Genomic DNA, 13019 nt, shown 5'->3' with positions numbered 1-13019 from the left:
TATGACATGGGAACAAGTGGAACAAGAGCAAGTGATGGCGTGGAGGACCAACAGACAAGATGAGGTCAAACGTTGCGTGGAAACCAGAGGGTGTCCGGAAGGAGCGAATGGTGACGGCAAATGACCCGGTAACCAGGAAAACCAAAGCTTTCCCTGAGTTTTCCCTGAGCACCAGCCGTGTTCTGCATGGGAATCCTCAGCATGTGTGCTGCCGCACACCATCACACACCCGTGAAGCACACAACTGCCCCAACAAGCCCGTCCCAAATACATGCAGACCCTTTTGTTTATTATGCGAATGATCTCTGGTTGCAGGCCCCAAATGTTGATATCTGCCCAGTGTTACAGCTAAACCTTTCAAAATTAGTATTTATATTCTTTGATTATGGTTGGTTTTATGGACAATGCTAGATTCCTATGTTTACCTGATTTTTTTGCAACTTAAATGTATGGTTTGTTCAATTCGGTCCGTCTGATTCCATCATGTATCAATTCTCCAGACCCTTGTTCTCAATGCCATTCCTCAAGATGCATCGATTTATGTGAAGTTGCTCTTATCCCTACCAGATCCTGTTCAATTCTAATATTACTTTATTCAAACCATATTTTGTTTCAAATGTTAAATTATTTTTGATTTGAATCAAGGTTGTCCAGATGCACTGAGACAACATTTTAATTAGAGGTTATTTTGAGTAGCATGTTTTTTTTGTTTATTTTTAAACTGGGTAAAATACAGCAAACGGACAGGCACTGCGAGCTTGTTCCTGTTTAATGATGCCTCGGGCTATTTTTCTAGTCAAATGAGGGTGAAGCTGCTCACCTCGAGCAAATTCACATTTGTTTGTTCAACATTCACATATTGTGCGGAGCCTCCCTTAAAATATACACTGAAATGGAACAGGTGGCGGCCCTTACACCAAGATGCGACCTCAAAGACGAAACACACTTTTACTTGGGAATTTTAGAAACTTCTTGATATGCCGAGAGGATTGTGTCTCAGCGGTTAGCAAAAAAAAAAAAAACATCTCTATCAATAAAGATTAAGTCAAATGAGTTCAATATTCGAGTTTAAAAATCCAGCATATTGTGCTGGATTGAATTGACTTCACTGTTCATGGATTGAGAGCATTAGTTATTTGTTTCCCCTCATCTCTCTCACTAACTTTATTTGTCTGACACACAGACACAAACAAAGCTAAACAACAATGTGGTTTTCGACATACAAAGGGATCAATAAATCAATTCAATAAACTCCATTTCATTATTTTATCCATTATCTACCACTAACCCTACACTCACAGGGTCACAGGAGCCTATCCCAGTGTACACCTGAGACCAGTCAGTCACAATCAAGTTCAGTTCAATTTGATTTTTTTTTTATTTGACTCAATTCGATTAGATTCAGTTCAGTATAGTTTAGTTTAGTCCAGTTCAGTTCAATTCAATCCATACAGAAAGGTCCCCTTGTCGTCATTGAAGCAGGGTCCTTCGTGCTGTGAGGCTAAAACGCTAATCCCTGCACCACCGTGCCGCCCGGTCCAATTCAATTCAATTAAATCAAATTAAATAATCTCAATTCGACAAAATTTCATGCACTGAATTCAATTCAATAAGATTTAATTCTACTCAATTTGATTTGATTCTACTCAATTCAATTTGATTTGATTCAGTTCATTTCAATTCAAATAATGTACACTTTCATTCAATTTAATTTGATTTGATTCTATTTGATTCAGTTCGTTTCAATGCACTTTCAATTCAATTCAATACACTCACTTTATTTATTCCAAAGGAGCAATTAAAAGAAATGAGAATAGCACAATAAAAATAGAAAATTATACACTTAACATAAATATATCTATACAAACACACACATCCATGCACACACACACACTCAAACACCACAGACATTAGCATTATTAGACCTTATTAGTGCAAGTTGAGCAGCTCAGTTATGTAATACTGTTAAAATCCCGGCTCAAGGGGGATCAGAGTTCAAGAGCTGGACTACTGAGAGGGCCGATGTGGAATATAAATAGTCCAAAAAGTTTTTATAAAATCCATTCTTCTTGGAAGCCTTGATGCTAGCGGTAGCTGATGTTAGCATTGGCTCCCATCCATAGCTGACAGTACCGGCAAGAACTCCCTGAGTCCTTAACACGCAGCCAAACATGCACACTATGTCCGGCTATGTGGCAATAAAAGACGATCAGCAGGCACAAAAAGTGGACTCAGAAACCGTCCATATAAAAACATTAATAAAAACAAACCGAACAAACATAAAAACAGTAATGCTACACTAATGAACATCTGATATCATAGCTGGATGTTGCAGCGTGGGAGTCAAAGTATTCATTTTCGCCTGTATTTCTACTATCAGCAGAGAAACATTATTACGGTTATCATTATTTATCCACTGCAGTATGTTGCATGATTATTTGCATGATTATTTGCAAAACTGTTAGAAAGTATACAACAAATATATGAATTATGAACAGTCATTCGATAATAACTTCCATTTATGGCAGAGCAGAAATATGCTTCATTTGAGGAAACAGGGCTAAGCATTTCCTAAAAAAAAACAAATTAAATTTGTGTATAAATAATATTTTGTAGAATTCATGCATTGTGCATTGTACAATAATTATACCTACCGGTATTTGAAAGCAAAACACACAACTTGTTAAAGGAAAAAGACCCAAATCGTGGATCCTTTCTTGGCCTCATATTATCTTAAAATTTAAATAAAAATCATTTACTTTAAATACAGATAAACAATTAAATATCAATATCACCGCAAACATCACCTTTTCATTCAAAAACAGTGCACGAAAAGGAAATGCACACATATGAATGTCTTTCCTACTTTATGCAAGGTGCGAGTGATCCACTGCTTGAGCAGCACTGCTTAAACAGGGGAAAGTACAAAAATAAAGTTATAGTCCTCAGTTCCTCCCGTCTCAGCCTCCTGTTGAGACGTTTCTCAGCGCGCTGTGTGTTGGGGTTCCGGAACATGTTGGATCACATCGTAGATGGTGGTTTGCGTGTCTGGAGCTGACTCAAGACGAGCCAGTGACCTACAGGGTGCCTGGGAGACGGCGATATGGGAAAATTGATATCAAACAGCTTGCAAAAAAAAAAAAAAAAAAATGAATCTTTTTTTTATACAGGGGAATAAAACACCTGAACAGACTCTATTCTCCCTGGCACAGGGATAAATTCGTAGATTCCGAAGTCTTCCGTTGCATCCTCGTGACCTTTAAAAAAATAAGATCAAAATAAAGGCTTCGATTACCGCAAGAGCAAATTTTTTACTCTCACGGCATTCTCAAGGTAATGATCTGTACTTATGATCTTTAAAAAATTATTAACTAGCTAATACCTGAAATATGAAGAAAGATTTTACCTGATTGGTGAGCTCTATTCTGCTCGGATAGTCCACTGTGAAGATGCAAAAAGACTGTTTAAATACACTAATATATTGATTTAAGTCACTGTGTTTTTTTTTCACTGCTTTAATTTAAAGCAGGGGTGTCCAAACTATGGCCGGCTGGCCTGCAGGAAATTTTATAAATGGAACAGAATATGGCCTGGTTCTTAATTTTAACACCAGGGGAAGCTACTGTTGAGCAAGGCAGCTACTCTGACAAAAAAAAGAAAATCACAAAACAAATTTACACAGGTCTTCACACATGGCAGAACAGAAGAGAAAGAGTATAATGTATAACGACACAAAGAAACCAAACATCGGATCGAGGCGTCCTACGCTGGTTCTGCGCAAGTCAGTGACATAACTTTTCTGTGTTGCACATGTCGGAAAAACGCTACAATAGCCACCTATGAGGTCACACAAGTCATCGTACGACAGCGCAAGCCTTTCTCAGATGGAGACTTTATAAAAAAGTTCCTCATTAATGACAAAATAAAGTACCCGGAAAAAGTGCAGGACTTACACAATGTCAGCTGTCCAGAAACACAGTTGTGCGTTACATCACCCGATATCAAAAATGCGAAAAATCAGTTCTGTCACTGGTCGGATTTGCACACCACTTTCTTACATGTGCGTTTGTTGTGCACACACAAGTTCATATCGCTGTGCATAAACCAAAATCAGCTGATGTCAACTTTCCTCAGTGTGAGGCACTTTTGGCTGCTCTGTGATCAACTGACGTTTGTAGGGATTTTTGTCAGCCAAAAGTGGATTCAGAAATCGGCCATATAAAAACATTAATAAAAACAAACCGAACAAACATAAAAACAGTAATGCTACACGAATCAACTGGATGATTAGCGCCTCGACCCATATAAACACCCAGCCTAGTAACTTAAATAACAAGCCTTAAATGCATTTTCCCCTTTATCATTTTCTCTCTGTATTGACACTGCACTGTATTGTCTCTAAAGAAATCTGACTCCGCTGTTCTGAGAATGAGCTCCCAACATCTTTTCTAAATAAATCACTAAAAATCAATTTATCCATTTAAAATCCTTTTTTTCTCTCACTTTAATGCAATATTCATATATATTGTGCAATATTCAGAATAGTGCAATATTTCATTTCATAACAGCTACACTACAATTTTTCCTTTTATCATACTATTGTGCACTCCTTACCTCACTTGTTACTAAGACACTTATAGTTTTATCACTTGTTTACTAAGACACTTTATAGTTTCACTGAGACACTTTATAGTTTATAGTTTATTTTATTTCTAATTCTGCCTTTTTCTTTTTATTATTTATTACTGTTATATTTTCTGTAACTCTGGCACAACAATTTCCTTCGGGATTAATAACGTTGTTCTTATCTTATTTTATCTTATCTTATCAAGGTGAGACTATGTACCTTATCTCATGTAAGTGGCCCAGCCCCTCATATATTTTTTCTGTATGTGTCCCTCAGTGAAATAAAAGTTTGGACACTCCTGATTTAAAAGCTTACCTGCTGTAAATGCTGATGAGCACTGTTGATGAAAAATAGACACGAGGAAGTCGAGTTAGGGGAAAAGAGAAGTGAGAAATTATTTAAAGATGCGGTTGTTTTTTCTTTTGCAAATACTTTCAGCCTGACTAAAAATTACCATGCAAATGAGTAAAAATATTATTCATATCTTATGTAGAAATGCATTTAAATTCTGATCATCTTACTGATAAGCCTGAGTACAGAAATAACAGCGGTTTATCAACCATCTCTCAGTGTTGCTACTATAAATCTTTTTGATACAGCAGCGGAGGAAAGGCCATCTGACCTCTTTTGGGGTTACAGAGTCTCCCGAAGACGACAAGCAGCAAACAGCTGATGAAGAACAAAGAGCACACAGCGATGACCGCCGGCGGGGACACGGAGCTGCCCTGCTGGTTGTGCTCCTCTTTGCCTGGAAACAAACACAAACAGGAAAAAGACACGGTAAATTCGAAATCTTTTTCGTGTCAGATTAAATTGAATGCTATCATGGCCCTGCCTGAATAAACAGATGTTAACTATTGGCAGAAGCAGCCGACGGCAACCCTCTCTCCAAGACAACATATTCATGCCCCAGTCAGCTAACAGAAATTCACATGCTATAAAACTTTGTCAACAAAGTCGGCAGCTATTATACTCTGTTTACTCGCCCAGAGTCCAGGCAAGGAAACCTAGCAACGGAGATAAAATACAAGCTCCACAGAACCCTTGTACATGTTATTTCCTAAAGGAAATTTCCCACCTTTGCTACTGTATGCATATGCATGTATGCCAGAATCTTACTCCAAACGGAGCATTGCAAAAGCTTCCAAATTCCAAAATGTGGCGTGTAAGTAACTATCTTACTAATGTATCTGACTGTATAGACCAGCACACACAAATTTTGACTCTTGAGGCTCTTGATATTTGCATGAGATAATATTTCCTGCATGTCAAATGACATCCACAAAATGCTTTATTTACAAATATCCTGTTTTATTCTCCACCCACCTGTTCCTAAGCTGGCTACCACCAGAGTAAACTGGGTTTCATCCTGTTTCTGCGTCTCGTTGTTGAAGGCACGGCAGGAGTACTCCTCAGCCTGGGCTAGTCTGTAGGATCGCACCTCCAACGTCGGACCCTCGGTGATGACCTGTGACTTGTTGTGGCTCTTGGAAATCCAGACGTAGTTGTTCGGTGGGTTGGAATCCGCCTGGCATTCGAAAAAGACCAGCTCCCCCGGGTTGATGGTGAACACCTCGCCCGTCCGAAGACCCTGGACTGAGTTCACCTCCAGGTTATAGGGGCCATCTGTCCGAGCCAGCAGGGGTCAGGAAAAAGAATTACCGTTAGTAGGTTTCTGTAAAACTGGTACTACAGGAGGGTTTGCTCTATTTCAGAATCGTCCCCAAACGCCAATAAAACCAAATCTGTGTGGGTCTGTAGAGGTCAAATATTTTTAAACCTGAGATTCTATGGTACAGGTGTGAAAATAACACATTCCTTGCAGAAATTGATATAAAACAATCGAATCCACAATTGAAACCACACCAATAATTGAGCTGTGGAGAGTAAACGGATCCATTTATGAAAGGTCAATATGAACATTGGAGATGGCAGATATTGTTAATAATGATACTATCTTTTTACATTTATCGACAACAGCAAAGCATTACAGGGTCTAACTTATTTCGGGGATAAATTAATAGAAATAGCGGTGTTCATCCCTGGAGTGGTTAAAAAGCACACTGGGGTTGGATGAGATCCAACCGGAGTTCCTTATGGCTCCAATCCTGGTTTCAAAATTGAGCTACGCTCATGTAGTGGAGAAACAAGAAGGTGCCCTTCTTCATTATTGACTTTGTGCCTTTATAAGTAAAAAGAAAACCGAGCAAAATATTATGGTTCCATTTTAAATTCAAGAAACTGCTGGGTTCTGTATAACTTGTTTTTGTTTCTTTCCAGCCTTATTTTGCAACCTCAACACTTTAAGATTGCGTCCTTGTGGACAAATTGACATTATATTTTTACAGTGAAAATAAGTGTGAGAAGATAATAGATGGATGATACGTAGAAGACACAGCTAGAAATTTCTACTTACAGTAGACATTGAGTTCCAAGGCATTGCTGTGTTGGTCCTGGCTGACTGAGTTGCTAGCAACGCAGCAATATGTCCCTTTGTCATCTTTTCTCACAGGACTTATAAATAATATTGACTTGTCTTTGGAGAAGTGATATCTGTCCCTGTGATCCAGTGGGATGTCGTTCTTCAGCCACTGAAACGTAACTCTGGTTCCTCTTTCAACAGAGCAAGTCAATGTGACATTTCCCTTGTCCTCAACAACCGCGGATGATGGGTTCTTTTCAAGAACTGGCGTTGAGACAGGTACTGAAAAAAAATGACACATGGATAAACTGATTTCTTTAGTGTTATCAAAATTCACAGGACAGTTTGCCTTAAAGGGAACCCCTGTCTGAGAAGACTAATAGGCATAAATATGCTTTACTGTTTTCTCATCCAAGATTCTGTCTTTAAAAATGCAAGAAGAATTGTTATTTCTTTAAAAATTGCAATTTGTAACACATATTTTAACCCAGGGGCACCTGACAATGTTTTACCAGCATGTTGGGTTGATGATGTATTCTGGTTGCTCGTATTAGCTTTCAGCTGTTGCTAACTTTCACTCGGCACAGTATATAAGGTAATAATGCCACGTTTTGCTGCTTTTGGGTGCAATTTCCAGTTCGAGGGAACCAGCGGGACCGATGCTAGTCTCCACAGCTTTCCAAGAGACAATAAGAGAAGAAAGGAGTTGGAAATTGCTTGTGGAGTTATACAATTTCCGAAGGATCCCTAGCCGTGTTCTCGTCCGGATGCATTTAGCCTAGCTAAGCTAAGATCTCACGGTTGCTGCTAGTTTTAATCAGACACCAAAGCCAGATGGTGCCTATGGTTTTCTTTCACATGCATTCAAAAGATCCATGGGAAACGAGTGAAGCCCGCTCGAAGAAACACCACAGACAGGAGATGCTGGATTTTCTGCAAGGATGTCAACAACCCATTACTGCAGAAGTAGCATCTGATGACCAAAGACAGGGCACGATCACAGAGGAAGCTGACAATGAGTCACCCGGTCAGTCAACTCAGCAGTCCGAAGGTCTACGGCGAACAGCCAATAACAAAGAGTGGAGCTTCTTTTAACAGATGCTCTGTCTCTGTTAGCATAGCAACTCAGTTGCCGCACGCACAACAGTACCTTTTTCCGACTCTTGCCTCTCCCTGTTTTTGTTCATCGTCATTTTAAAGCCAATTTTGACTTCTTTCCTCAGCATTATCCAATTGTAAGGGTCGCCCAGATAACATGTTTTTGCACCATCTGATAAAATGAACGGAACCGAGCCCAGGTCAACCCCATGACCCAGATAGCGTTGCAACGTAAACAACAATGGCGACGTACGACTGAAAATCGTTGTGACAATTTCATACAAACTAATATATGTTGAGTGATACTATCATTGTTTTTATGTAGATGCTTTAAATACTGATCAAATAGGACAATAACGTCCTGGAAACCGGGGGTCCCTTTAAAACCTTTTAAATTAGCAGTCTGAATGAACACTCACCATCCACAGTTACATGTACTGTCAACTCTTCCTTGTCAATATGCCCTGTTCTGTTGTGAACCGCGATGTTGACATTTAATTGATAATCCCCTTCATCGTGCTGAGTTAATTCCAAAATCAGCAAAGAAAAACTAGGTTCTCTGAAAAAGAGATGGTCGCGGTACATCATGTCAATGATGGAAGACTCTTTGGTAAAAGTCACCAATGTGGTCCTGATGCCGCTGGAGGTTGTGTGGGACCATGTTCCCTGGATCTCGGCCTCGTCCATCAGGAAATGAGTGTCCACGGCGAGAACCAAAGGCTTTCCCTGGACACCATGGTGGACCAAGGAAGGGACGGAGATGAACTTCGAGCTGACTTCTGTGTGGAAAGAGATTTGGATCGTTTTTGTTAAACACTTATAACCAGTCAACACAAATACTATTGAGACAAATACACTCACCGCTTACTTTATGAACCTGTTAGGCTGCTTATTAGCTAAAAATAGCTAATCACATGGCAGCAACTCGATGTATCTAGGCATGTAAACATGGTCTAGATTGGGTTAACAGAGATTAAAAAAGAGAAAATATACAGCGATCAGTGGGAGAAAAATGAATTGTCATGAGCCTGGTGGCTGTGGCTCTTTTTTTAGGTTCCATTCACTTGGATCTACGGCTGATAAAAGGTCAGTCATATTTGTCTGCATGCAGTAAGAGGCCGAGCAAGAAGTCTGCAGTCCAGTTCTTGGCAACATAAACACAGTGTCTATACCGAACCCAAACAGTAAAACAAGAAATTAGCTGGACGTTGAATATTCTAATTAATACCCCGGTAAAGTTATCTGTTGCTATAACTGTCTCCGGACAAAGACCTTGTATTCCCACATCCCATTATATCTCCCAACTTAAGGCAGTTGGAAGTACTAAACCTAATATGTATATGTATTATATATATATATATATCTAATCGTAATCAGTGGAACAGGTGACAAAACTCTTTAGAAGCTAATCAACTTTCTCCATCTAACCCTATTCTCTGTATCCTCCTCTCTCAAAACATCTAACATGTGCCGTTACTCAACATCTTCATATCTGCAATGTCTCGTTCTGCCTCCTGTCTTTTCGTCATTGTAACGGTTTCTAGGCCATTCAGCATCGCTGGTCTCACCACTGTCTTGAAAACCTTTTCTTTCATTCTGGCCAATAGTCTTCTATCACAAACAGGTGACAAAACAAATAACATTTATGCCTTATATTGAAAAGATAATAACAAAACAACAGCCCAACTATAGCAAAAGCCATTTCACCTGAGTTAGTCCTAAGTATGCTACTCAATTAAACATTGTCATTTTTTAGCGATGTGTTTATAGCCATTTTTAGACAGTGATGCTCGCATTATCCATACGCTGTATAGATAATCAGTGAACAAATATTCAAGGATCAGCAATAGTTCATTAGAGCTTAGTTCATTAGCAATAATTCATTAGAGCTTTCATCTCACCAAAACATACATTTTCAAAAAATCCCTTTTCTCATACAGTACTTCTTTGATATGCCTCATTCTGATCATGTTCCTGATTTTACACCCTGCATTTAGCAAGTGTTACCATTCAAATAAAAAGAAAATGTCCATATTTAATACAATTATGAATCGCTGCACTATAAGACAGCTTGTCCATATAAAGTGCAAGGGACCAGCAAGTTAGGAGCAAGTAATTAACATTCATGGAGTATTATATGAAATTCAAAATATCAAAATATCAAGTCATTTCTATTTCCAATGATATATTTTGTAACAGATGCAAAATTAATTTTGTAACAGATGGGAACAAGTAATAAATTAATAGTTGATTAATACACAGTTTAAGAATACTTGATATAGTAAATAAGAAATCAGTGATAGTGTGACAGAAATTACTTGAATAATGATAATAATGATAACATTGCTGATATTATTATCATTATTATTCAAGTGGTTTCTGTCATATTATAATATTAATAATAAGAAGAACATTATTATTATTGTCAAATTAACAGGCAGAAATACATTCCAATACCTGTGAGAAAAGAAAAAGAAATGCAAATGCTGATGATTGAAATTAGCAAATTGTGCCACGAGAACGACTAAAATGCAACTCGATCTGAGAAATGTCAGCTTTTTGGAAGATTGCGTAGTATCGTATAACTCAGGCTAGAATTGGATATTAAGTCTTGCACATTAAACGGTCACATTTTTGGGGAGGGAAATGTAGCCTTTCACAACTTTTTAAACATGAATTTGAAAGTATCATCCCAAAGCATTTATAAGCAGAGGACTAAATACATTTTTCATAATAGCACCACATTTTATGTTAAATAAGCTGAACTGTAACACGAATTAAAATTACCTAATTATACACATTATTACCACTTTATTTTTTCTTTTTACAATCACAACGCAACCTTGCATGTATTGTCTAATCTTCTTTCTCCTCACAATTGTTTACCTGATATGTCATGCCTCCGTCCGTGTTGCTCATCCCAACAGACTCTGTTTGTTTGGTGTTATGTTCTAAATATTGTATACATTGCCACCACCCTTGTGACACGCTCTACCCTTACATGCCTGCAGGCTGAGTTCTTCATGTGTGTGTGTGTGTGTGTGTGTGTGTGCTGTCTATGGCAGGCGCATGCCTCTGTTTATACGTGCCAGCAGCAGCTGAATAGGCAAAACGCGAAAGTTCTTTTCTAGCCCGCTCCATCATTGTTGCCCCCAAACAAGACATCGATTGTTATGGTTAAAATGGCACATTAGCAGGGGCATTACTTAAAGCCTCAAGGATAGCAGTCAAGTAGAAACACAAATACACACAGTGGTGGTTTCAGTTAATAAACACACACGCATGTTCAAAACAAATACATGCAGAGAGGCACAAGCAGCTGCCTTTTATCGCCCACACAGATGTTCAAGTTGTTTGGATGCTAAATAAAGCCAACCGGTGCATGTCCGAAATAAGTCTCACCACCGTCCTCGAGAAGGGTCGACGAACCAAACGTCCATCTAACTTTTTCCACAGTTAGATGGATTGATGTGAAGTACCCAGTAATGTCTCATATCGCAAGTCATCTGGACACGGACAGCAGGTCACTTCTTGTTTCCAATGATTTCTTCCTTATTTCTTTACTTACAGTCAGCGTCATTAAAAAAACAAACAAAAAAAAAGGAATGTTTGACAACCAGAAGGACCTACCAAAAGAAAATGCTGACGGAGAGCCAAAAACATCTAGAAGTTTTGATTTAGTGTGTGTGTGTATGTGTACGTTTGTGTATGTCTTTAACATAAAAAACCTCACTAACCCAAGCTTACTGTTCTGTATATTTCCTGTGCATCGTGTATTTGCATTCCCTATGTCCTCTATTGTAAGTCGCTTTGGATAAAAGCGTCTGCCAAATGCAATTTAATGTAATGTAATGTAATGTAATGTTTTAGCTTTTGTGAAAATCTAATCCTTGCAGTAATTCCTTGCTTCCAAAGTCTCCATGGATCATCGAATTGTGGAATTTGCATTGTTAGTATTGACATTGATAGACTGGTTTTGAAGTACACTATGTGCAGAAAAGTATGGATAGTTTTTATTATCAGTTAATCTGTTTTCAAATCAATAACATTGGTCAAATAAAGTTGCAGAAAATTGTGTTCAACTTAATGGGCCTTTATTCTAGTTAGATATTCCTGATCTAATCATTTTAAGAACAAAAGCTTGGAGATTTTTTTTTTTTTTTTTTTTCCGCACACCAAAGGTAACTTCCCCCATCAAATATCAGTCTCCTGACTGACGGCACACACACAAAAAAAACCCCTGAAACATGGCAAATTCTGCGTGATTAAAGCAGACAAATCTAGCCTGGAACTCACCTGTGAGAATCACCAGTGCAGAGACATAAAGCGTCATTCCTCCAGTGGCCGCCATGGCATCGAAATCTACCCGGGTGGTGTGAGACTTCTGACAGACAAGCGGGAAGTAAAGGGTGTGTGACAGATGGAGGATGGAGCGGAAGAAAAGGAGGAGCCAGAGAAATATGACGGGCTGCGGTGACAGTATTTGCCAGGGAAATAAGAGCATGGGCACCTCCCATGTGACACAAGGAAGTAGAGGTCCATCTGGCTGAAATGCAGCACTCAAGTGTGTTCATGTGCACAAAAAATTGGGGAAATTGAACATTTTATGAATACATTTTTTTACCCATGGTCGAACCATGAGCATTAGAACCATTCAGCACCTTGCTCGATGACACTTCCACTGGCCAGTAGGTACCGAGCGCTGACCACCAAAGGGCAACTGAGTCACATAATTAAGACAACTGTTGCACCATCTGTCTGTATCCATGTTGGCTGCGATGGAAGAGAGAAGGCATACGGTCTGTTCTGTGTTGCTGAACTTTGTTCACTTTCTGAGTTTTTAATGGCTGGTAATCAGTTATTACTGTATTT

The 13019-nt window shown here is 38.8% G+C and overlaps 1 protein-coding gene across 1 annotated transcript; it reads right to left on the bottom strand.

Moving 5' to 3' along the window:
- Nucleotides 1-1475: 1475 nt before the first annotated feature.
- Nucleotides 1476-12528, bottom strand: hepacam2 (HEPACAM family member 2). The gene is made up of 9 exons (XM_086171462.1): nt 12444-12528; nt 8567-8926; nt 7044-7331; nt 5954-6253; nt 5250-5375; nt 4943-4964; nt 3407-3441; nt 3184-3257; nt 1476-3088 (listed from the first exon to the last, which is right to left on the bottom strand). The coding sequence occupies exons 1-9, from the start codon at nt 12496-12498 to the stop codon at nt 2984-2986; spliced, it is 1365 nt and encodes a 454-aa protein (XP_086027588.1). The 5' UTR covers nt 12499-12528; the 3' UTR covers nt 1476-2983.
- Nucleotides 12529-13019: the final 491 nt, after the last annotated feature.

Source organism: Fistularia commersonii, chromosome 24, assembly GCF_037954325.1.
Source record: "Fistularia commersonii isolate RoL2024-O1a breed Wild chromosome 24, RoL_Fcom_v1.0, whole genome shotgun sequence".
NCBI lineage: Eukaryota > Metazoa > Chordata > Actinopteri > Syngnathiformes > Fistulariidae > Fistularia > Fistularia commersonii.
The sequence above is the reverse complement of the archived record's forward strand: the minus strand, read 5'-3'. Positions and strand labels throughout refer to the sequence as shown.

Bases quoted from the DNA above. Each gene is read 5' to 3' on its own strand.
- hepacam2 (XM_086171462.1), bottom strand. From the start codon at position 12,498: ATGGCGGCCACTGGAGGAATGACGCTTTATGTCTCTGCACTGGTGATT. The intron at 5,376-5,953 runs GTGGGTGGAGAA...GTTTGTTTCCAG, and splicing joins GGTAGCCAGCTTAGGAACAG to GCAAAGAGGAGCACAACCAG. The intron at 3,258-3,406 runs GTAAAATCTTTC...ATTTTTTTAAAG, and splicing joins GAATAGAGCTCACCAATCAG to GTCACGAGGATGCAACGGAA.